A 26,757-nucleotide genomic window follows, 5' to 3' on the forward strand; every position below is an offset into this window, starting at 1 on the left:
AAGGAGTCAGTTGGGCAGAAACGGGATGACCCAGAAGGAGGGTCCCACAGGAGCTGTGTATGGCCAGCTTTACCATTAAGGACCCTATTTTAAGCATGAATGGAATGTGACTATTTGAGCGTCAGTGGCAGTCATCTCCTTTTATTTTCTGGCCTTAAGATGGTCTCAGAGGATAGAAAACCAGAAGGTAACCAAACAGCTCAGGAATGCTGGTAAATAATTCAACTAGGCAGCTGATAAGCCACTGACCCAGCAGTGGGGGTGGGAGGCTTTCAAGGGTGCCAGGGCCCAGCTGTGCTGGTGCTGCCTGTGGGGAAACTCACCTCCCTTCGCCCAGCTCTCCCTGCCTCTCAGTTTTTTCCCAACTGAAACCGGCCTGACCAGCTCTGGAGAGCCTCATTTCTTCTCTGCTCTGTCTTTTGATCTAGGCACTCTCTCGCGCGCGCACACATACAGAGAGAAGAAAGGCTTGGAGCCAAGTCAGGCCCTGCTAGGATAGTGGGGATGTTAAAAGATGTATGTGCTCTTTGACTTTGCTCTTCTGGCTACACCTCACTGAGCGGGACAGAAGTTCTCCCCACCCTTGTTCATCTACTCCCTTCTGCATCAGAAGAAACTCTGCAAAAGACCAGTGGCTGGCTGACTATCCCATGACTGAAAGGTAAGGAAAACACAAGAGGACTGGGCAGCTCTGGTAGGTGCTGGCCTATGGACTTGGAAAGAGTGAAGGGGGAAAAGCAGAACAGAATGACCAGGCTGGGCTGTTGGGTTAAAACCAGGCCAGAGCAATTCACCCAGAAAAAAAGAGAAGCGCAAAAAGAAACCAAGCTAGTTACTCCTACAAGCCTCCTGTTTTGCAAAGGGCTTCATGCCATTTGTGCCACTTGTGACCCAAAGCAAAGAAGGATAGCTGTGGATCCCTTTAATAATTCCATACATGAAGGAAGATGGCAGGTGGAGCTTGTTCTATAGGGAGCAGCCAAGCTGCTCCACTCAAATTGTAATTTTCCCTTTTTTACCTCCAGTCACTCAGCTGGGAAAGCTCTGTCCTAAAGTGCCTCCCTTCTGGGCAAAGGAAATAATTAGGGCGGCAAAAATAGTCAGTGTTAAGGAAAGGGTGGCCTTGATGTTACAAACAGCTGCAGATGTTGTTTCTGTGTACAAGGGATTGTCAAAGAAACAGGTGTGCATCTTTTTAATCAGAACCCCCACCTCCCAATTTCTTCATTATGGGTGCACTGCCCCAAGTGGAGGCCACAATGATTCCCCTTGATTTGCAATGATGTCACGACCTGTATGACATAATTTGTTCCATCCTATGGACTCCCAGTGGACACATGTTCCAGGGTGTCACTACTAGGCTACAAATGAAGTTTTAAGGGAATAGCCTCAGCCTAGGCCAGGGGTAGGCAACCTCGGCTCTTTTATGACTCGTGGACTTCAACTCCCAGAATTCCTGAGCCAGCCAAGCTGGCTCAGGAATTCTGGGAGTTGAAATCCACGAGTCATAAAAGAGCCGAGGTTGCCTACCCCTGGCCTAGGGTGAGTGCTGGAAGATAGCATGCCCAAGTGTCTCCCTACATAGGTATTTGAAGAATGCACACACTGAAGATGACTTTTTATAGGTGATTAAAATCCTTTAAATGTCCTGCTGGTTGCATACCCTGTTTGGGTATATTGATCTATGGACTTTAATTAAAGCCCTTTCTCAACCATAGGTCTGGATATAATCATGAAAGAAAAAAATTAGGCTGTATTTGGACAACATGCTAGATTAAAATGTAGTTGGTTAGTTTCTAATTCAGTGTGTTGTATGAACCCAGCCAATAGTTGGTTTGTACATCCAGAAAATTGGATTCGGTAAACCAACTTTATGTTGATCATGGATATATCTGTAGTGGCCACATGGCCTAATTGTGTTTTAATGATTATATATAAAGGCATGAAAAGTCTTCCAGACCAATTTAACAAGTGTAAAAGCGCCCAGTAAATCTGTCTGTTTGTTCAGTAGCAGCTTTGTCCTTGGCTTGGCCTTGAAATGATTTAGTGCATTTGAGACTGGAAATGGAGCCTTCAGGCCTTTTGAATGTTGCTTAGCTTTGCTCATTTCATCACTGCTCTCTGGGCCTTTTCCACCCCCACTGAAATGTACAGAGGAAGCTGTGGCCCTCCTGATGTAACCAAGCAACTTGAACAATCATCAGTGGCTGGGGCACCTGGGGGTTGTAGTTTGAAATACTGTATAGCATCAACCCCTTGTAAACTCTTTCTGCTATGTGTTCAAAATGGACAGTGATTAGTGTGTGTGTGTGTGTGTGTGTGTGTGTGTGTGTGTGTACATACATTAAGAATTTCATTTTTAATGTGGGCCAGTGTGCTCACAGTAGAAAATGACAATAAAGGTTGTCTTATCTTATCACAGCAGATTTTTCTATTCTATTTTCCATTGTGAGACTACAATGATAAAAACCCTATGTCCTCTTGATTTAAGTGCCTAAAATTGAAATAACTGGGGGGGGGGAGAGAAGGGGAGACTGGAGAAGATTGTATTTGCAAAAGGACTTATATGAACATTGTTGCTAAAAATAATCCTTACCTTAACATGTTCTCAAAGTTGTTATGTACCCCAATTTTGGGGAGGATTAAAATCCAGGTTAATGTGCTAATTCTTGTATTGTCAGAGATAAAAAAAAATCTCATTATATTACACATTCAAGAAGTGTCTGGCCAGCCTTGATTAGTCATTGGTGGATTTCCTGGAGGATTCCTCTATTTTAAGAGGAGAGGGGGAGAAATTCCTGCATTGCCCATTCCTCAGCTAATTAACACCTTCAAGATAGTCATTCCACCCCAGTAACACAACAGATTTTCCTAGCCAGACACCATAGCTGCAAGAATGAAGACCTCACATTACCATTCCAACAAGATGCTACATTCACTATAGCAAGAGCTGAGATATAATAAGGGTCTCTAATGAAAAGACTTTGGTTTGCACACCCAAAATATTAGTTGAAATTCACCATATATCCAAGCAACTATTGTCCCAAGTAGATGGATAGCAAGAGAAGCCTAGCTTCCACTGCATGCTTTTTCTAATTATTGACAGTTGCTTGTCAGTCATATTCTGGGTAGCAATTGGGTAAGCATTCCCACAGTTATTAGTCTACTCTACCCTGTCTTCTTCCATTGCTTATTTGCTGCAACTGTTCCAGCAGATGAAAAAGTAGTGCTTATGTCTGTTAGAAGATTATGGTTTCCTTTTGGTTCAATAGTTGGCTGTTTGCCATCCCATGATCTGATTCCTATAAAAGAAATTAATAAGCAAGCTTATATTAAAAAAATCTATGTGTCCTATTAATCACTGATTTATCCATGCCAGATGAAGCAGCTCTGGTGCGACAGTTTTCCAAATTTCTAATAACCAAGATACCCTTTTCTGAATTAAAATTGAAGACTCTGTTCAGTTGGAGACTTCATCCCTCTGATTCTGTCACTGGATGAGTCATTGTTCCAAATGTGCCATTTCATTAGTAGTAAGGAATTCCAGAACAATAATTCACCCAGTAAATACTGGTATTGAGTGACTAAATGACCTACTTGTGCAAGAGATCCCAGTAGAGGGCGTTTGTCATAGCAGAGACACAGTGGGAACCTCTTGAGCTAAGACTAGCTCAGTGTTTCTCAACCTTGACAATTTTAAGGCATGTGGACTTCAACTCCCAGAATTCCACAGCCAGCATTGCTGGCTGTGGAATTCTGGGAGTTGAAGTCCACATGCCTTAAAATTGTCAAGGTTGAGAAACACTGGACTAGCTCAAGAAGCTTTTAAGGATAGCAGGGTGGGTTTCTACAGCATGCCAAAAGCCTCTGGCCCTCAGCGTTTGTGTTTCTACAAAAAAGAGGTTGAGGTTGAGAAGTCCACGCAAAGTGAGGAGGAGAAGGGGCTGGCTTTGCACAACAGAAAGACTGGTTGCCTTCCAGTTTCTGGGACAAACAAAAAACTAGCTTGCTTCTTCTAATCTAAATCCTAAAATGTTTTGCTCTGCAATATGTAAACTCCAACTCTGCCTTTAATCACTTTGAGGGCTTTATCTTGCTTGCAATGACAAATCAGATGGCTATCTACCAGTTCCTGAGCAAACGGAAAAGCATGCCAGCAAAATATTTGCTGCCTCGGTTGCTGATCCCTATTCTGCCATGATAATGAGAATGGTGAGGTAGTGTCCTTATAGTTTTAATGCAGGACATATTAAGGAAAGCCATTGGTAGATTCATCTGACTTTGTTTCCCCTCCTACCAATTCTTACCTACCAGTAGGAAAATAACCACTTATTGCTCTTCCTAATGGAAGAAGAGTGAGGTGAGTGTAGCAGTGCTTGGAATGGTTGGGGTTAGCCAGCACTCAGTAATTTTGATTGGGATACGTTGGAACACAAGTTTAGTGCATTTCTGAAAATAATGCTAGACCCAATAGTGCTCACAGAGCAGAGGAGTGTTGGTGAAGATGATGGAACTTGCGGAAATGGCTAAATTAACCTCTTTGATAGAAAAAAAAATAAAATCTATATTTATGGGTGACAGGAACCCCTTATAGATTTTTTGCACAACATTGGAAAAGTGCACTTATAGTTTTAATGATTAAAAAAAAACCTGGATAATAATTAAAAAAGAGTGAGCTTTCTTTTGTGATCATAGAGCACAATTTTACAATTGTACTTATATTTGCTGCAAAAAGAATTGGAAACCTTTTTCTATGTTTTTCTGCAGTTTTGCTTTTTTTCTTCTTCCTTTTTTACTGCTTTTATTTTGTATTAGTTTGTGCTAGGTTTTATGTTCTTGGTAAAACTTTTAATAAAAAAATATTTTAAAAAGTCAAAGAATGCTACATCCACTTTAGAAACTCATGTCAACAAGTAGCCTAGTTGAGAAGTTGCAAGCCTAAAATAGGGACGCAGGAGGGGGGATGATTCTTAAGAAGTGAACACCAATCCTGACTAGTGTTTCAACAAAATGGCACCTCTGACAGTGAATCCAGTTCTATTCTCACAGCCAGCAGCAGCATGGAGGAGATTGTGGACAGCCCTGGACTGATGAAGGCAAGATGCAACTTTTTACATAAACAGTAAAAAGTCAGCCACATATGATTACTTTTATTTTATTTTTTATTTATTTAAAATGTTTATAAAGCTGCCCATCTTTCAACCAGCCCTGGGCGGCTCTCAATCAATCTACCAATCTCCCTTAGTGGTAGAAGCATTGGAAAACCTGTAACACATGCATTTGTGCAGCACCAATAATACTGGGATAGAGCAGCTGGTTTACAGAAGAGCAATACAAAGTATTTCCCTGGTTTAAAATGATTTCTCTGTAGCACAGAGACCAGATGCTTAAAAGAAAACAAGTCTGCCACTATTTTTAAAGACTAATTTTTATTAAATATTTTTCTCAGATATAAAAGGTAAATATAAAAGTAATATAAAATAAAATGAGAAAGAAAGAAAAAGGGAAAGAAGTAGGGGGAAAAAACCAACTAGAAACTAAAATAAGCAAGAAAATGGTAAGAGAGCACCTATCCAACCTTGACGAATATAAATCACTGGGACCTGACAGATTACATCCCAGAGTTCTGAAGGAGCTGGCAGATGTTATCTCAGAAACATTGCAACACATCTTTCAAAAATCCTGGAGCACCTGGGAAGTACCTGAGGATTGGAAAAGGGCTGATGTGGTTCGCATCTTCAAGAAAGGGAAAAAAACAGACCCAGGAAACTACAGACCAATCAGTTTGATATCAATACCTGGGAAGATCCTAGAAAAGATAATCAAAAAACAGATCTATGAACAACAACTAGAAGCAAACAAAGTCATAACTAGCAGCCAGCACGGGTTTGTTAAAAACAGATCATGCCAAACCAATCTCAACTCATTCTTCAATAAAGTGACTAAACTAGTAGACCAGCAAAACACATAGTATACTTAGATTTCAGAAAGGCATTTGACAAAGTAGACCACAACCTACTCCTTGGTAAACTAGGAAAAGATGAAATAGACAACATCACCACCAGATGGATCTGTACAGTGGAGGGATTCAAATATGTGAACACCCAGTTCTCTGTGTGGATGCTGTTTCTGGAAGTACATTCTGGGCCTGGGCAACAAAAAATTAGCTACCGATTCTGCCGAAGTCGTGCTGAATCCCACCACTGGATTTGTAGCTGGCTGACAAACCGTACTCAACAAGTAGTCCTCAATGGCACCACATCCACATGGAGAGAAGTAAGCAATGGGGTACCACAAGTTTCCGTCTTAGGCCCAGTACTCTTCAATATCTTCATAAATGACTTAGATGAATGAATTGAAGGGGAACTCATTAAATTTGCAGATGACACCAAACTGATAGGAATAGCAACACCCCAGAAGACAAACTTAGGATCCAAAAAGGTCTTGACAAACCTGAACAATGGGCCCTAACCAACAAAATGAGTTTCAATGTGGAGAAAAGCAAAGTCCTACACTTAGGCAGGAAAAACCAAAGGTACAAATACAGAAAGGGTGAGACCTGGCTTAAAAACAGTAACTGTAAAAGGAATCTGGGAGTTCTAGTGGACGATCACTTGACTAGGAGCTAGCAGTGGGCAGCAGCAACCAAAAAAGCTAATACAATCCTGGGTTCTATAAACAGAGGCATAGAATCAAGATCACACAAAATATTAGTACCGCTTTATAAAACCCTAGTAAGACCACATCTGGAATACTGCAGCCAGTTTTGGTCACCATATCACAAAAAAGATGTTGAGAGTTTGGAAAAAATTCAGAGAAGAGCAACAAAGATGATCAAAGGCCTGGAGACTAAAACATACGAAGAACGGCTGCAGGACTTGGGTTTGGCTAGTCTAAAGAAAAGAAGAAATAGGGGAGACATGATAGCAGTGTTCCAGTATCTGAGAGGCTGCCACAAGGCAGAGGGGGCCAGGTTGTTCTCCAAAGCACCAGAAGGAAGGACGAGAAACAATGGTTGAAAACTAATCAAAGAGAGAAGCAACCTGGAATTAAGGAGAAATTTCCTAACAATGAGGACAATCAACCAGTGGAACAGCTTACCCCCAGAAATCATGGGCGCTCCATCACTGAAGATTTTTAAGAAAAGACTAGACATTCACCTGTCTGAGATGGTATAGGTTCTCCTGCTTGAGCAGGGAGCTGGACTAGACGACCTCCAAGGTCCCTTCCAGTTCTATTCTATTCTATTCTATTCTATTCTATTCTATTCTATTCTATTCTATTCTATTCTATTCTATTCTATTCTATTCTATTCTATTCTATGAAACAACTCCTTACCTCCTTTATAGCAATTACAAGTAAACAAATCTTCATACCTCGCACTTTAAAAGTGCATCCTATTTCCCTTTCCCCAATATTTAATGCCCTGTAATCAACAAATCCATAAATCACTTTTTTCCATTTCAGCAAAACATCTATAAAAGGTTATCAGTCATTAATAAAACCCCTGATCAAACAGGTCAATTTTGCCATTTCTGTTAATTCCACCGTCTTCACAATCCATTACTTACACTGTGGATATTTCAGTATTTTTCCATCCTTGTGCATATAGTAATCTCACTGGAGTGAGCACATCTATTAAGGCCATATTTTTAAGAAGCTTGTATAAAAATGTGTAAAGTGCTTCAGAAACTGTTGGTCAGACAATTTGCAGGCAAACACTCCTGTGGAAATTAGGTGTCCATTCTTTCCTACAGCCCAAGCCAAAGGTCTATGACAAAAAATTGTATTGGGAAAAGGAAAACAAAATTGAGCAACCAAAAAACTAATTTAAACTGCCTCAGTTGTGGGTGAGGATGGTGTTTGTAGAATTCCTTGAAAGAAATTCAGAGACGAGGTTCGGAGTAGCAGAATAAAGTTTCTTTTATTATCAAAGTTGAGTTTAGTAAAAGAAAACGGTTTGCAAAGCGTGGTGAAACTTTAACCATGCACTCACAAGAGTTGCAGGGAAAAGCCACACCTCCTACAGAAGCTAACAGCAGTTATACCCCTCCCTATCTCCTCCTATACCTACGTCAGCTATTCCTGACGTGGCAGGTCACAAACCTATCAGACGACACAATTATCCTACCTTACCTCCTACTTTATCATATATGGGTATTCTTTTGTTTTCTACATGTGGACATTCCATTCCATACCTAGTTCCAGGCACGTACTCAGGTTTTCCCGCACATGCTCAATGAGCCTGTTGCTGAGTAGAAAATTTTAAACTTTTCTAGAACCTTCCCATTCAATTCCCCCATTTCTTATTTGGTCACTAGTTTAATATTTTCTTTTATTTCATTTAACCTACTAGTTTCTTCTTTGGTAGTTTTCATTGGATGTGAAGTATTCATATTTTCCAACAACTGGATTTGGTCCTCAATTTCTTTTAATACCATTATGGACTTAGCATTTTGTTGGGCTTGTAATATACCGTGGACTGAACTGTTTACTAGGTTCTTTATTACTGGAATCAGACAAGGTAAACAGAGCCTGTTTCCAATTTCTGAATATTCCTCCCAAGAACCCTTCATCATCCAATATCCCTGTCCAAGTTTGTACAGGTACATGTGCAATTCTAACCATATCTTTCGTTATCTGGTTAATTACCATGCCTGAATCGTTAATTTGTATACAGCAATTTGTTAAATTAAATTTTCCACAGACACCTCCTTCCTTAGCCAACAAATAATCTAAAGCCAAGCGGTTTTGCATAATATATGTTCTGGACAAAACACTTTCTTTAGCCAACTTAGTTAAAGCCTCAACTGTTCTATTGGTTATAATTTCTACTACTGCTTGTAATCGGATAATTCTGTTTAACATATAAATTGGGGTCCTATACCCCCAACTTCCATCTTGGGCCCATGTAGCTGGATCATAATAAGCAATTATTCGTTCGGGTGGCCATTCATCATCTTTCCAATTCCCAATTTTTAACCCTTCTCTCACTTTAGCCACAGATCGCCTTACCAAATTTCCCACATGTTCATAGGCAGGGACACCCAATAATTGTCTTCTTTGTAATGGCAAGAGGAAGAAAGAGGGTTGTATAGCACCCAGAATACAAGACCCAAACCATCCAGCAGGGAGAATATTATATGCAAATGCTCCGCAGATCCAATATAACCCATCAGGAGTGGTCCAGAGGAGGGTATCGTTTTCAGGATCTTTTAGGAAGGCTAGCTCGGGAATTAAAGATAAAGAGTTGTTAGGGACACTTTGATTCGTTTGTGATATCCAAGTATTGTTTTCCCAGGTATTCAAACAGCGCATGAACCCCATAGGTTTAGTTCTCCCACTATGGTTACTCCTTGAGTAACATATATTGCCCACCAGGTTAATGGACATCCTCCAAGTTTCATTATAGGTGTTCTGGTAAGTGAAATTTCCTTTCCATTTCTCAATTTCAGTATAATTAGCTTCTCTAGCATGCCATGGCCATTCATCTCCCATATTGGTTCCCCCACACACGAAGCAATTTTTCAGCATTAACTTCTGAGCAACCTCTTGGGCTAAAGCGATAAACATATTTTTAGCCTTTGGTGGAACAGGGAGACTATTAAATTTTGCAATCTCTTCTTGATATTCCCAATATACTTTTACTGGCTCTGAAGTTAACTTTGTTGAACTCACTTTTACTATAATATACCCATATGGATCTTTTCCTCTTCCATTTATACCAATACCAAAATAATAAAAATTAGTAGAGGGGGTTTCAGATGCCTTGATTTGTAAGCAAATCCGTGTACACTGTTCTGGCTCACAATCTGTTGATACTGAGGCCATAGACAAGTTGAACCCCTGGGGTCCTTTCCTCCATTCCCAAGGGGTCTTGGTGATATACCAATAAGTGTGACTTGGAGCAAAAGCCACCTGGCCTGTACTCGCAGCAGGCATAGCAACTTGGAATAAATATTTTTCTTCCCTCATATAATCTTTTTCCCACTCAAAGTTACCACACTTCATTCCTTGTCTATTATCATGTCCTTGTCCTATCCTTATAGCTTTACAAGTGTCAAAACACACAGACAGCTTGGTATTTCCTCTTGTGGTATTGTGGGCAACGTATCCTCCCTTAGTTTGGGCTATAGCAAATAACCCTTCTGTTCCAGTAACTCCCCCTTTATATCCATATACATAAATGTTAGCAGTAATTGGACCTACTGCTTTTGGTTCATAGCACTGCATCCCTTGGGCTGTATAACACCTAAAATATTGAGTTTGATTACATACACAAGGTTGCACTTTAGTAGCATTACATTCTGGTTTTAGAGTGTGATATAATAAGGTACTAGTAACTATATTCCCTGGCTTAGTCTTTTTAATACATTCTGTGCACTCTTGGCAGGGTCCGAACTTCGTTGTGGTCTGTTTTATAATAACAGTAGTTCTCATCTTTCTAACAGGAGGGATAAGGAATGGACAGGCTGATGAGTCTGAACAAGTTCTTCCCATAATACTTCACACAGCCCTTCCCATTCAGGTTGTAAATACTGACTCCTAGTATTGTTACATAGAAAGTAGAGATAATCAGTGCTTTCCCCTTCTGTGCCACAACCACTGTACCACAAGGCCTTCCCTATCCAATGGCACCTTGGGTCTCCCCTGGTTGCATTTTCACACATCTGGGTAATTCCACTCATCCACTCTCTACTTTGATTTTTACAAGTCCAAGCTGGATCTCTCTGGGTTTGCCTTGGTGTTACTTCCAGAGTCAGATTACATCCATATTGAGTAGTTTTCCAGTATTGGAACTCTCCCTTTTGATGTCACCCACCTTTTCTCCTGACCTACTTGCTGCCAGTTTGGTTGCAACTTAGATTCACACCACCAAATTTTTGGGTTCAAAGATCCAGTTCATGGGGCAGTGTTCACTCTCTTTGTCATTATAACACCGAATTTGTATCCAAGTTTCATTAGGTTCAAAGATTCTAGGCGGCTCAATCCATAATTTCCCCCAATCGCCACTATTGTCATATTCAAAAGGATATAAGTCATTGTCTTTTTAACACCAGTTTCAATGGTTCTTTTTGAAATGCTTTCCATGTTTCCGACTCCTCAAGATTAGCCTTCTTTACTCTGGTATAATGAGTCCAACCCTTTTTCTTTCGTCCAGACTGCTGTTTCAGAGGTCAGCAACACTGGAATGGTCCTTCCCACTTAGGTTGCAGTTTTTCCTCCTTTCACGTTCGGATCAGGATCCACTGTCCCACCTCAAACTTGTGGACAGGAAATTTCAAAGGGGGTGTTTAGATCAGCAAGCCTTGTTTCCTGAGATAAGACAAAGCAGAAAACAGCCCCAGTATCTAATTCTTTATAAACATGTCATTAGTTTTCATATTGTGGAATTTCCTACTTGAGATGATTTAAAATCAACTTGAATGCATTGAAATAGCCTCACCATTAGATGTTATAGAGCATTTTATGTATTTGTCTACATATCATATAACCAACCATATATTAACCATAGAAAAGTATCAATTATCCCTCCCCTAGCCATTTCTTTTATCCGTATTTACAAACACATTGCTTAGTAAAGAGCCAACACAGGAGCGCTCACCAACTCTGCTTGAGTTTGTTTGCATACAAATCTTTATTTAAAACATAGCTCATTTATAATCCCAACATTTTCTCAACTCCTTCGTTTTAAACAAGGGTTGAATTACCATTCCTTAAGGTCTCCTAGATATTATGTTTTTATCAGTGTGTCCTGCACACAGACATAAAAACATAAAAATAAAACTACAGTATAGGTGTATTCAAGTTCTTCTCATATTTCATTACTATAAGAATGGGTATTAAATTTCACATCCACCCCACCTTCCTCCCAAAGCAGAATTCCAAGCGGAGAAAAAAGTTAAAATGAGCAGCCCCCCCCCTTTTCTTTCTGTCTCTCACTCTTAAAGCAACACAGCCAGCTGAAAACGAAGGGGGAGGAATAGCTTTCTCTCCTTCACATGAATTTGCCATAAATTCTCTCACATTCTCCATGGAACTCTTCTCATGCAAACACTTGCTAAAACAATAAAACCTGCAGTTTAAATGGGGGAGAAACTCACTCACACACACACACACACAGAGAGAGAGAGAGAGAGAGAGAGACAGGATCAGCATATCCATACATTCACTTCCATTCAAACTGCTTGTACAAACACTTTCACATAGGGATATTTCATTTCATACTTTCTCTTGACAAATCAATAACTATTATTATTATTTCAAGGAGCTGTTCAAAAGCCAATGAGCTCCTTTCCCTCCCCTAGTAAAAACTATCCTCTTCTTCCCACACTGAGTAAACTTGCTGTTCTCTCGCGCGTTTAGGGCAATTTTTTTTTTTTTTTTAAAAGTGGCCCTTCATTCCACATCCAAAGCATGTTGTCTCCTTATTCTGGTATCCACCTTGAAATCCTCCAAATCCCCTTCCTCTACTCCCATTAACATACTGGTTCCTTTCATCCCCCCTATATCTTGTCTCAAAGGGACTCTTCTTATCCCCAAACTCTCTTCTAGGAGGTTTTTCCTGCTTCATTACTTGCTGTTCTGTTGCTACCATCATCTGTCACCCAAATTAGCACATAATCTAATTCATTATCTAAACTCTTACATTTCTTTTTCTTCACATAGTTATATAAATTGTGACACTGAAAATAATCTGTGGAGCCATTCCTTGGCCACTCCACATTATCGTCCTCCCACCAAACAAAACAACATAAATTGACCATATCTTCTTTATTCAACCCCAACCTCAAAATCTCCCGGTTATAGGGCGGGGATCCCCATCCAGCCAATATTTTGCCCAAAGGGCCATTCGGGTCGATTTTAAGTTTGGGGTTTTTACGGATCCTTTTAACACACTTTTTCCCCGGATTGGTCGACCCTGTATTGCCCCCCATTTCTTTTATGGGTGCTCAGCCTATCTTGAGTATGTGCGCCTGTGTCCCTCCCAGCAACTCCTTCCAGTTCCACACGTCACCGTCTCCGGATATTCAATAATATCCCCTTCACTCACTCCGTCCTGCAGACCTCCCCGAGGTCCCTCAAAAGGACTTCCACCCGGCCCCGTTGCCAGTTCTCACATCCACACACTCTATCCCGACCGCCCTGGACTCTTGTGTTCTGGTGTTTTCAAACCAGTACTCACCAGGGTCTGCGCGCAGATGTTACCCGGTCTGTCTTCAGGCTGTTCCGCACTTTATTCACCCTTCTCCTAATACTCGTCTTTATTAAAATTTTACGGGTTTTCCAAGAGCTCCGCAGTCCTCTGGGTGGTTCCCCTCCTTTCAAAAGGAAAGGGGTGCACCTAAGGAGGACCCCTCAGAGTCCCAGCGCAGATTGGATCCCGGTCGAGCCCCCAATTTGTTTGTAGAATTCCTTGAAAGAAATTCAGAGACGAGGTTCGGAGTAGCAGAATAAAGTTTCTTTTATTATCAAAGTTGAGTTTAGTAAAAGAAAACGGTTTGCAAAGCGTGGTGAAACTTTAACCATGCACTCACAAGAGTTGCAGGGAAAAGCCACACCTCCTACAGAAGCTAACAGCAGTTATACCCCTCCCTATCTCCTCCTATACCTACGTCAGCTATTCCTGACGTGGCAGGTCACAAACCTATCAGACGACACAATTATCCTACCTTACCTCCTACTTTATCATATATGGGTATTCTTTTGTTTTCTACATGTGGACATTCCATTCCATACCTAGTTCCAGGCACGTACTCAGGTTTTCCCGCACATGCTCAATGAGCCTGTTGCTGAGTAGAAAATTTTAAACTTTTCTAGAACCTTCCCATTCAATGGCATGAAAGCACCATCATGAAGACCAGGCATAAAAATGCCACATGGAGTATGTTTGTGTTGCATTAGGTGGATGTGATCATATGCTCTAAGTCTCACTTGTCTACAACTTTACTTTTTGGGGACACAGCTTGACTTCTCATACCTTTGGAATAAAGTGCCAGGATTTTAACTGTTTAAGAGAGTGATGATGAAGGCTGAATGCATTCTTATTAGAAGCATGTTTAACAACAAGCATCCTGGGTCAACCATTTACAAAAGCCAAGTCAAGATATAGAAAGCACAGGTTAAGCTTTGGCAATCTGCATTCTTCTTTCCGGGGTGCTTCTCCACTCCACTGCCTCCTTAAATGACAGTGGAAAGCCTCACCCAGAGCCTCTCTGGGACATGGATCAGGGAGCTATGGTGGTTTCCTGTCTTTGGTGCTATTGATGCAGCAGAGGTTCCACTTAGCACAGCAGGAAGGAGGGAGTCCATTTGGCAGCAGTATAAAAGTGCCAATGGACTCTGGCAGAAAATGGCTTGGAGATAGTCATGCAGCTGAATTTGCCAAGATTAAAAAGCAGCATTTCATACTCCTAGCTGGCACCTGTGATGCATCTAGCTTCAGGATTGAACAAAGACTCTCCGGTATCTATGGCATACAATTAAAATGTTATCTGTGGGCTTTGCTAATTAATATAGGGCATAAGCCTCTGGGATACATTGGTACACAGATCCATTCAAAATGAATGGAAGCTGTCAAAGAGAAAGCTCAGCACTAGGCTGCCTAATGCAAAATCACTACGGGCACTGTCACTTGAGCAGCATCAGAAATCTGCCCATCCTATTGTCTGCAAAATGGGCCTTTATCTAGATTGGTGGCAAATAGCATGGTCATAATTAATAGTCTCTGATGCTTGTTGAGCCACTAGAATTTGTGTCAGATTCTGTCTGGCTGAGTGAAATCTGTCCATGAATTATTTTGAGCTCGTTGAAACAATTTTCCCATTGGTTTCTTTTTAGCTGGCAAAAGCAGCATTTTAATATTGGTGCCTGAATGATGTGACATAGCAGCCAGTCTGAAGCCCTCAAGATATGTAAAATTACAACTCTCAGAATTGTCAGCCAGCATGGCCAATTTATTTATTTTAGATTGTTTATCCTCCCTTTATTTTTATTTTTTTAAAAAAATGACTCTAGGTGGCTAACATACATATAGTCCTTCCTCCTATTTTCCCCACAACAACCCTGTGAGATGGGTTGGACTGAGAGAGGGTGACTGGCCCAAAGTCACCAAGCTGGTTTTCATGCCTAAAGCAGGATCGGAACTCTCAGTTTCCGGGTTTGAAAGCTACAGTCCCAATATATTTAAAAGATACCAAATGAAGGAAAGCTGTTATAAAGACTCCAGTGCATGGGAACGCCCGCTCATGCAGTGCAGGTTTTGCTGTCCATTTATTGTAGAAAGCAGAGGGAATGCTTTGAAGTATTGGAAGAAAAGCCAATACCAAGCCAAAGGTCAGATAAGAGGAGCTGAGCCTAGGCCAAGAAAATAACATGAGTAATCATTTCAGACAAGCCTCTCCTAAATCTCATGAAGATAATGGATAGCAGAGGAGAAATGCATTCAGATTTGCAAGATTCTGTTACTATAGCTTTACCAAAATAAAGAGAGAGAGAGAGAGAGAGAGAGAGAGAGAGAGAGAGAGAGAGAGAGAGAGAGAGAGAGAGAGAGAGTACTGACTTACATGGCATTAGTGTTCTAGTCTGGTCTAGCTCCAAGGGTTGACACCTATTCAAATATTTAATTATAGAGTTTGTTGAAAAAATTCCCATGTTCCAGCATAACATAAAGGAAGTGGCCTTATTTACTATTTATTTGTTTGTTTGTTTGTTTGTTTGTAAAATTTATTGGCTACCCATCTTATCATAGGGTAACTCTGGGTGGCTTATAGTTACACCTAAGACACATGAGGAGGGCAGGGGCAGAGGAGGGGAGGTGGGATCTGTTATTATTCAATCAATCACCTCTATTGCGCTATTCCCCCACTGGGACCCCAAGCCAACTGGCAGAGCCAAGTCTTTGGGCCCTTATGAAAGGATAGGAGGGTTGGGACCAGCCCCACATCAGGGGAGGGGAGGCAGGATGTTCCAGAGGGCAGGAGCAACAGCAGAGAAGACCCTCCTCCTGGACCCCGCAAGCCGGAATGATCGGGCTGACGGTACCCGCAGCATGCCTCCTCTGCTGGCATGAATGGTACGGGCCAATCCCAGTGGGGTGAGACGGTCCCTCAAGTATTTGGTAAGCATTTGCAGATAGAGGTCCTCATATTCATCAAATTGAATTGTTCAGAATATAAGAACTATCTCTGGCTGCATCAGGCCAAAACCATATAATCCTCCCAGGAGTAGCCAGACAGATATCAATGATTATGTGAGTTTCTACAGGCAACCCATGAAATTGAGAAAAAGAGTCAATGGTCTAGAGACCAGGGGTAAGCAACCTTGGCTCTTTTATGACTCGTGGAGTTCAACTCCCAGAGCTCAGGAATTCTGGGAGTTGAAGTCCACGAGTCATACAAGAGCCAAGGTTGCCTACCTCTGGTCTAGATTACCCTTTCTGTGAAGAATGATGAAGCTACCTATTTCTTATATCACTGAATTAATTTGAATTTTTAAAACAAAAATTTGATCTCCTTTTTTTCTCCTTGACTTGCTTATAAGTTATCTTATAACCAAATAAAAACTGACTTCTTCCTTGAAGTGATTATCAGCTAGCTAGAAGTCACACATTTGGGACATGTGATGCAAGGGGCTGGATTAGAAAAATGATTAAACTTGGCAAGTTCTAGGCAAGAACAAGAAGTGGAAGACAACAGATAAGGGTCTGAAGAAATCACTGGAATGTTCTTGAAAAAGTTATAGGTTAAGGTGGTAGGCATTAGTCCATATAGTCACCAGGATACTAGCTAAATACTTAGTCATTTGGATGCATTGAAACTAATGTAGTAGTCACCTGGACAGAAAACTCCACTTGCATTTTGAATACGCACTGTTTGCAGTTAGGGAGTTAAGGGAACTCATTAATGTTCCTAGATTCTCTATAAACCTATATTTCATCCACCAGGACCAACTGAAAATCATGCTTTTATAACCTGAAGAATCAGAGATTGCAATGTATGAAATGAGATGTACTTTCAAAAAATTTTGTGAAGTTGCAGCTAGTGCTCTACGTGTCTGACCACTTCCTTTTGCCAAGAGTGCATAATTACTACTCCGTCAGTTGCAGTGACTGCTTTTCCAGTTTCTATGCCTGTACAGAGAGTTGCTGGTTTAATTTCTTTTGCTGTTTAATTTACAAGAGCAGGAGCTTCTTCCATGTCTTGATCTTTTGAGATCTGCTGGTGAATTTCTGTTGGAGATACTTCTTTTGCCTCACTGAAGTTGCAAAGTTAGCTTCCTAAAGTACCTGAGGGACTCTAATTGATTTCAGAAGGCAAGTTAATTCTATTTTGTTTATGCGGGCATTATTTGTCATTTGATTTATCTAATCTAAATTACTATTCTCCTCCATGTTTGTTTAAGTATATGATGAGATGTCATTGCTGTAAGGAAATGGATGTTGTGATTTCAGACATATCTATGAATTTAGGATGAGCTGGTGATCAGTTGGCAAAATATCTGGAAACACACACACACACACACCAGTTTTGTCTTTAGATATTTGAAACACAGATAAATTACAGGAAAAATGGTAATAGTGAATCTCGGAGAACTGCAGTGGTGCAATGGTCAGGGTATTGGACTCAAATCAACCTGAATCAGGTTCAGATTTCTGCTGGGACACTTTGGGCTATTTGCTGAGTATAGTTTTTTAAGCTCCTTTGCTGTCTAAACGAAAGGACTTGATCAAGCCAGGAATTAGCTATTTGAATCCTGCTTGAATTCAGTGAAGGAGTTCAACAAGATCTTAAATGTTTCACTAAGCTCCAAAGTGTTTAACTCTGGTGGGATTTACTGATTGCTGGTTTGCCCAAGCAACTAGTCCCTGTCCAAATTAATAAAGCAAATCCTTATCATTTAATAAAATGGTGATAGTAGTAACCGAGGCATATTAAGGAACTCTGATGTACTTTAAGCACCCCTTTCCATTATGAAGAACTTTATTTTTTCACTATCCACTCTTAAATTATTTTAAAAATTGTCTTTTTTTTTACAATATCTGTATACTATCTTTCTTAGGTACAAAAATGTTTTGTGTCTATCTGAAAAATCTAATATGGAAAATAACCCTCACTGTAGTTTGAGAATACAGTCTTACATGTGGAAACAATGGGTTCAATTTTACCTTTACCATCCAGCCAACCATTGAATTACTTGTAGGGTTGGACCAACAGTATTTGGTTGCTGAGACTGCCGACTTAGATGATGGTAGAATCACTTTTATCCTAATTTGGAGGCCTGGCATCAGTAGCAGTCTGGAAGCACCTTCTGTTCTCATTGGCTGTTCTTTTCACCCACGTAACCTTTGGAATAACCACAAGCCTCCCTTTCCTCTGAAGCAGCACTTTTGGTGGTTTGGGACATTAACCTTGTGGGAGGAGGCAGCCCAAAGGGCAAAGTAGCCATTTCAGAGCAGGGCTTTTTAGCAGAAGTTGGCCTCTTGCACAAGTGCCAAATGAAAGGTTAATAATGAATGTCACTTAAAGCAGGCCAGGCAAATATTCTTTTGTAGAAGGGCTGATCTCCCTTCCACCAAAGAACAGGCAATCTGATATTATACTGATATTATAAAAAGCAACATGGCTCCATAGTTTTTCAGCATTCTTTTGAATGGGTTGACACCCAGAGGATCAGAGGATCAGGTCTCTCTGGATTGAAGGCTGAGCCCTCAAAAAACACCCTGGATCTAGAATGAGCGAGCCCAGGGGCAGAGAGTTTCCATGAGCAACATCTGCCTATATTTGCATGTGGATCTCTGGTCTCCATAAGAAGCATCTCTTTGCAGGGGGACTTAAAGCACCTAATTTGAAATTATATTATGATGCAGCCGCCCTAACTTGGTTAAGTGATTGGCTTAACTTAACAAATATGGATATTCTTTTTTTGGAAGGTTGGGATTTAATATATGGTTGGCATGCATACTTAATTTTTAATAAGAAAGTCGATCGGACTTTTAAATCACATATTTTGAGGAATGCCTTACTTCGTGTTTGGAAAAAGTATTATTATAGATTAAATTATAAAAATACCTATCTGGGGGATTCCCAGACATGCAATTGAGGGAACGTCTAAAGGGACAAATTTTGATAAAATCTCGTATAAAGAATTGTTAATTTGCTCTGGTTCGAATTGGCATTTGAAATCCCTAGATGTATTAAGGCAGGAAAATATTCTACAGTCATGGTTTCAATATTTACAAATAGTGGACAGATGGACTGTAGATAAGAAAGAGGGAATAACATTAGAAGATAGACAATTGATTATTCAGATTAAAAATCAAAGTCCAGCTCATATAAAAAGAATATACAATGTTTTATTAGAGTTAGGCTCGGAAACAGAATTGGTTAAAGATTGTATGATTAAATGGGCTCAGAATATACAGGAACCGATCTCATTGGATTTATGGGAGACAATTTGGACAAGAAATGTTAAATTTACACAAGCTCAAATTTGAGAGAAAATTTTTATAAAATGTTTTATAGATGGCATTTAGATCCTAAAAAAATATCTTGTATGTATTCCAACATAAATGTTGGAGATGTGGCAATAATGATGCGACATACTTTCATATTTGGTGGAATTGTAAAAAAGTAAAGGCTTTTTGGATTATGATTTGGTGGAACATTCAAAAGATTTTTAGAAGAAAGATAAAGTTTACTCCTCAACTATTTTTACTTGGTATTTTTGTTGACTTAAATGAAAAAGAAATACTTTGATGTTGAATTTATTAACTGCAGCAAGGTTACTAGTAGGTTTATATTGGAAGAAAGATTCCTTGCCTACTTTAGAAGAATGGATATTTAAAGTATCTAGTTTTGCAGAAATGGCAAAAATTTCTGCTTATTTAAAGGATCATACACAAGAAAGATATATTATTGTATGGGGAAGGTGGATAGATTATATTCAGAAAAAGTATGGAATTAAAAAGTTTCATTTATTTTATGAATGAATATTAAATATTATAGAGAATTGTTTTATAGGTTATGGAGTTAAAGGTTAATTATGATAATTTTTTTCTCTTTTTTTTCTTTTATTATTATAAATTTTGTCATTATTAACCCTGTATTCTGCTCTGGGAAGTGAAGGGAGGGGGGTTGGGGTGGGGGGAGGGTAAGGGGGGGGTAAAGGTAGTATAGACAATGGTGTTTATGAATTTTTTTTTCTTACTTTAAAATTTTATTGTATTTTTATAAATGTTTGTATATTAAAAAATAAAAAAAATTCAATTAAAAAAAAAAGAAGAAGCATCTCTTTGCAAGATGTTTTGGTCTAAGACTCTTGTTCTTCCTTTTGGTGTATGTGCTTCTTATTGCATAGAAAATGCCCTGTGGGAGAGATTAATTTGTTTTTATACAGTATGTGTTTCTCTATATTTGGTCATATTTATAAACATTAACTACATTTCTGAATATGTATCTGCATAGAGTAGACATAGGCTGTGTGTAGAGAGCAGTTGTACCAGAGAGTCGCTCAATTCACACCTGTGCCTGATTGTCTCTCGGTTGCAGTCGCTTAATACCACTCAGGCTTTCCACTCTGCGGATGGAGGATTCCACCTCCCAATTCTTTAGACACTTGTGAGGTGTCTAAAGTTATTTTCTGCTCTATGTCTTCTGGGCTTTCCCCACCGTATAAATAGAACTAATTACAAGGATTCCGAGCTATTGAGGATTTCTCAGTAATTAACAGTTTACAAAAACTGCTAGTAGGTACTCAGAAATGATTTAGTCAATCATCAGCTAGCATCTGCAACTATTTAGAAAAAAAAATCTGGCATACAGGAGACATATTTTACTGTTTATGCATTTAGTGATTTAGCAGAAGCCAGTTTATGAGACTGAAAGAAATAAAAGCTGGCTCAGGGATCTGGCTTTCCTTGACATTCTAGTTAGATCCCATCATGGTGGGTGAATAATCTCATGGACTGATCAATGATTGCTCTCATTTTGCATTATGCCTTCCAGCCTCCCTTCTATGGGTGAGAAAATGGCTAGTCCTGTGGGTTTTTTTGCCGATGGGCAGTTGGAGCAAACCACGTAGGCCTCAACACTCATTTTCATCATCTTCAGCCTGCCCTGATACTCGTGGAAAGACTGTCAGTATTCAGAGACAGAAGGGAAGTTGTGGTTCCAAAAAACTGGAGGCTGAGATAAACTGATCGTATGTTGATAAAACTGACATATGAAATGTTCAGTTAGTTCCATCTGACTGAGTTGGCATAAGACTCCTGCTTTAAGCAGAGGGTTGGGCTAGAAGACCTCTGAGCTCCCTTCTAGCTCTATGATTCTATGATTATCTTGAGTTACCCACCCTACATGACTCAGTAGCTTCTGAAGCTCTTTTAGGTCTCTTCATCTATCCCATTCACATCTGTCTGGATCCGATGTATGGTTCCTGAACTTTATTCATCATCCAGTGGGTTGAAAGCCAGTGGAAATTTATCTAATTTCAAGATCTTCAAAATCTAGCCTTCCTTACTCTGAGCAAACTGCTTCTTTATAAAAAGCAAGATTACTTCTACTTTTGATGTTTTGGGAAGAGATATTGCCACCTTTTACTCACTGTATGGAGAATTCAGCATTTGTCAAATAGGTGCAATCTAGTGGGTATTATCCTCCCATGTTTTCTTTAGATTTAATTGTTTTGTTATGGTTACAACTATGATAAATAATATATACTTGCAACATTGCTCTATTCTACATAGAAAAAAAGTACTATTCAGATTCTCATACCCCTTTATTCAACACATCTTGTTTCCAGCTTCCAGGTTTTGCTGTTTTATTAATTCCTGTTAATTGCAATTAATTACAAGTAACAAATTATTATTTTAAATACCCTGGAATAATCTCTGTTTATATATCTATATATAAGTGAGACTTATAAAAGGATAATCATTCATCTCCTTACTACACTAAATAGAAGGTGTTAAAACAGGAAGGATTTGCAAACATGAAAGTTGTAATGAAATTGAAAATATCTTTCATACTTCCTGTGCCAGCTAATTGGCTGAAATATACTTATATGCCACCCATGGCTATCTTGCTTCATTTCCTCCTGCATGCCTACCTAGTGATTATCTACTTTCTGGCTCTGACAGACATGGTGGGGTTTCAACTGCTGGTCCTAATAGTTCTGCACCAATTGTATATGGCAGACAGCTCATATTGTATTGTAAGATTGGGCACTGTGCCCAAATACCATTTTTTTTCCACATAAGAGGTTTCAGTCTTCACTATATTTGTATAATTGCAAAACACTATTAGATAAACCCAGATAATCATACTATTAGAAATGCAAATTGTTCATTCCTACCATCTATCCACAAGCAGGGATTTTATTGATGCAAAAATGTGGAACTGCATTAAAAAGGAATAAAGGGGCATGGGACAGAAAGAGTTCATTCTCTCAAATATCTGTCAATCAATCCCTTGCCCCCAAGTGAAGCAGATGACAAACTGACAAACTATTATAATTTTCCAGAATAATTACTGAAACTCATATTTCTGTAATTTGTCAGTGCAAACCCAGGGACGGGACATTCTGAACTGAGGATAATGTATGCCACATAAACTGTGTGCTCCCCACTTCAGGTTTACCACGTTTGTAGAGTTTTGCACTGCAGTGTTTTTATATGTGACAATAGTGGTCTGCCTGAAGACCAGCAGAAAGTTGATAATTTATGCAGCATTCTCAGCACATGATTGGCCATTCCACCGCTGGCGGAGCCTTTAGTATCTGCCTATGTGGTACATATATGACGCCGTTGGAGATGTGCTTTCTCTTTCTCTTTAAAATTTGACATTTATATTTCACCTCTTTAAGCTGAGCCCTGTTGGGATGCCTTCTATATAGGAAGGATGTTGCTTCTCCATTTCAAAAGGGCTACAGTGGTGGGTCAGGTGATAGAACAAGTCAGAGGAAAGGAATCTGTCTGTAAGCCAACTGTCTTACCATGCCTGAGAAGAGTCTACCAGAGTCCAGGGAATAGAGCAGGGGTGTCAAACTCAATTTCATTGAGGGCCGCATCAGCATTGCGGTTGCCCTCGGGGGGGGGCTGGGGGTGTGTGGCCAGGGTGGGTGCAGCCTACTGGGTGGGCATGGATGGAGTGGGTGTGGCCTACTGGGGGGGGCATGGTCAGCTCTACATCGTTCGCATCAAGGGTGCCTGTGGGGGCCTGGGCAGGAGTGGGACAGAACTGAGGCTCTCTGGCAGAAGGGCAAGCGCCAAGGCATGGTCCATTTCTTCATTCCTCACAAAGGGTGACACCTCCCCAGCATGCACCCAGGGGGCGGGGCCGACACGGCAGGGGCTGGTTCCTCGCTGTTTCTAGACGGCCTTGTAGAGCTAAGACTGAATGCGTTTCAGCATAGATGGCCACCACAAAACTGTACATTGGCTCCTGGCCAGCCTGGGTCAGGGCCAAGGCAGCGGGGGCCATTCCCTCACTGTTTCCAGGATGGCTTCGCGGGCCATATGAAACCACTTCGCGGGCCACATCCGGCCCCCGGGCCTTGTGTTTGACATGTCTGGAATAGAGCATGTAAGAACCTGAGATGGGAGTTGGGGGAGGAAAGAGAATGAGATGGTGTATAATGGCAACCAGTGTCCTCTGGACATATCCCAAAAGGCTCTTTTTCTCTTTCAGAAGGAAAATGGCAGAAAGCTCCTTATTTGCACAGCGCCTGCATGCTATTACGGTAAGCTTGTTTTCCCAGTCTCCCTTGTGGAAAGGATGCTCCAAGTTTTCAACCAAGGTTATGCTGCTGCTCCCGTGGGAACTCCCTCTCACCCACCATCCCAAAATGGGAACTAAGAAAAAGTGAGGCAGTCCCACTTGGTCAGATCACTATTTTCAAAGCACGGAGCCTGTAGACATAGTAGCTTAATTCATTTGTGTGTGGTTCTTGTGGGTTCAGCTTGGCCACAGAAAGATGGGGCATGAATCTCAAGCTCATGCAATTTATATTATGTTCCTGCAGCCCATATTATTATGTAGTTTTAGTTTGGAACAGACATAAATTAAAGGCTGATTTATGATAAATATCAACTCTCTGGGAGGCTCATTAAGGTCATCATGCCATTCACCCTGTAAGTGTTGCCAGATATGTAATCTCCTGTTGAATAACAAAGTAAAGATAAGAATCCTGCACGAGCAGAGGGAGAAAATGTTGATGGCATGTGATTCTAGCAGGGTCTGCTGATTGGATGGCAGTTTTGGAGCCTTTCTCCACTTGCACCTAATCACTTCACTGTTTTTTTCCTGCCATGTCTCTTCTCATCCCCAGCCCATAACTGGGGTAGCTGAAAGTTGTCCTTAGCTATGACAGTATTAGTGTTTTCCCTCTTTAAACAAGCAGCAAGTTACAGTAGTTTAATCAGGGGTATCTAATGTGCTTCATCAACCATGTGGTCATTGTCAGATGACTCCTAATCTCCCTGATCAATTGAACCAGGTATGGGGTGGTCCCTGCTTCCCCACATCTTCTTATGAGTTGGGCAACAGAATACAGGTAGTCCTTGACTTAACAACAGTTCATTTAGCAATCATTCAAAGTTACAAAGGCACTGAAAAAAGTAACTCATGACCATTTTTCATACTTATGACTGTTGCAGCCATCCGCATGATCACATGATCAAAATTCAGTCACGTGGCAACTGACTCATATTTATGACAGTTGCCGTGTCCTGGGGTCATGTGATCACCTTTGGTGACATTCTGACAAGCAAAGTCAATGGGGGAAGCCAGATTCACTTAACAACCATGTTACTCACTTAAAAACTGCTGGGATTCACTTAAGAAATGTGGCAAGAAAACTTGTAAAATGGGGCAAAACTCATTTAACAAATGTCTCACTTAGCAACAGAAATTTTGAGCTCAATTAGGCTCGTAATTGAGGACCACCTGTGGTTTGGTTCTTTTATACCAGGTTCTTCAAGTCAATCTGCAGTCTGGAAATCTGGATTAGGCCGAGCAGCCACTGAGTATGGAGTAGGGCTACACATTAGGGAAGGAGAGGAACAACTGTCTCTCTGGTGCATCACTGCACAAACCTCTCCATTCCTGCTGGGTGTTGTTTGGGCTACTTGTGGAATAATATTAATCCTATGTTCAAAAGGAACCAACTGTCAGATGATATAATTTATTTAGTCTTTTGCTAGAATAGCCTGTCTCCTTTAGTGCTATCCTAAAACAAAGTTATCCTAGAAGAATGCTAAATCCAAATCCAGCTAACAGTTGGCCTCCCTTTGAGTGCATTTATGAAAACAAAAAAACACATTGTGCAGAGCCAGAACATGGATAAACCTTCTGTTAAAACTCTTCCTCACTCCATCCCACATTAAGGTGAGCAATTGGTGGATGTTTTCCCATTGGCTGTGATATTCAGTGGGAGGGGAAGGAAGCCAAGCTGAAACAAATTCAGTTTTTTTGTATTCCATGTACCCTGTACACCATAAATATGATGTCATTTGATAGCATTGTGCTTGGAGCTGGGTAGGGATCACCAGTGATGCAATACTGCCAACTTAGAGACTGCTAGACAGGACTTTAATTCCTCCATGAGGAAAAGACATTTTTGTGTGTATGCTTCATCCACAAAAGTTTAACTACAAAGAGGCAACAGCAGGTGTCTGAACAACAGAGAACTTACTTTTTCAAAAGCAGTTCCCCAAATTATATATAACCTTTTGATATATCTTTATCTTTTATTTTAGTTACTAGTATATATTTAACCATAGTTTAAACTTCAAAAGCAGGAAACAGAGCGCTCCTTTTGAATTGGAGCAGTCCCCAGGTTCATGGAAAAGTAACCAAAAAAAATCTGCACGAACTAGTCACTTACAGTATTGCTTTTACTCAACCAGACTTTTTCTAGATTTATGGTACTGCAGGTGTTCCCTCTCCCTCCTCCCAAAGTTTGCTGTATTCTTTAATAACAGATCATTCCTATGTCCCTCAATGTCACTTTTATGAGACATAGGGCCAACATTTATTTCTTTTTCTTTTCTGGCCAAGCATGCAAGGCAATGCCACCAGATGTGGTGGTAATGCTCTAAGAATGATTACATGCAAAACAAAAACAAAAAAAATCCAACACATGCTCCCTAATTTTTCCTGAGTTCACTAGAATATAGGACATTATAAAAGGGAGGAGTAGTATTACAATAATATTGTAACTACTACTTATTTTTTTTATTCATGTGACATGGTGCTTTTCCTGAGTATGAAACAGCATTTGCAAAGGGGAGCCTACAGTTCTGAATTTAACACAGATAAAAACAACAAAGACATCAGAAAGCAGAATGAAGATGTTTCATTATAAGCAAGGGCAAGGAAGCTGGAGATTTTTTTTTTTCATCAAAATGGCCTAGTGGGTGTGGATTATAAAATTTTTGCAAAAATTTTAGCTAACAGGCTTATGGGGATCTTGCAGCAGTTTATACATAGGGATCAATCGGGTTTTATAACTGGAAGGTATATGAAGAATAACGTTAGACAAATTATTAATTTATTAGAGTATTTAGAAAAGAATAACCAAGTCTCTGCAGGCCTGATATTTTTGGATGCTGAAAAAGCCTTTGACCAAGTGAATTGGCAGTTTATGCTGTGTTTAATTAAGGAGATGAATTTTGGACAAAATATATTACAAGTATTATCCAATATATATCAAAAACAGACTGCTCAAATTATTGTAAATGGGGGTTTGTCAGAGGCT

At 40.1% G+C, this 26,757-nt stretch overlaps 1 protein-coding gene across 2 annotated transcripts in view; it reads left to right on the forward strand.

Moving 5' to 3' along the window:
• Positions 1-290: 290 nt before the first annotated feature.
• The window catches only part of LOC120301906 (titin homolog), a 44,683-nt gene continuing 18,216 nt past the window's right edge, over positions 291-26,757 (forward strand). Inside the window, exons 1-2 of one of the 2 annotated variants that reach the window (XM_039329677.1) lie at positions 291-661; positions 23,688-23,739. In XM_039329677.1, coding sequence (XP_039185611.1) covers positions 519-661; positions 23,688-23,739 — 195 coding nt within the window. In that variant the 5' untranslated portion in view covers positions 291-518. Of the gene's footprint in view, positions 662-17,104; positions 17,315-23,687; positions 23,740-26,757 lie in introns of those variants that run through there. The other variant, XM_039329678.1, reaches the window with a different exon arrangement.

The sequence above is a fragment of the Crotalus tigris genome, unplaced genomic scaffold, assembly GCF_016545835.1.
Source record: "Crotalus tigris isolate CLP2741 ecotype Arizona unplaced genomic scaffold, ASM1654583v1 scf7180000024407.359931, whole genome shotgun sequence".
Classification (NCBI taxonomy): Eukaryota; Metazoa; Chordata; class Lepidosauria; order Squamata; family Viperidae; genus Crotalus; species Crotalus tigris.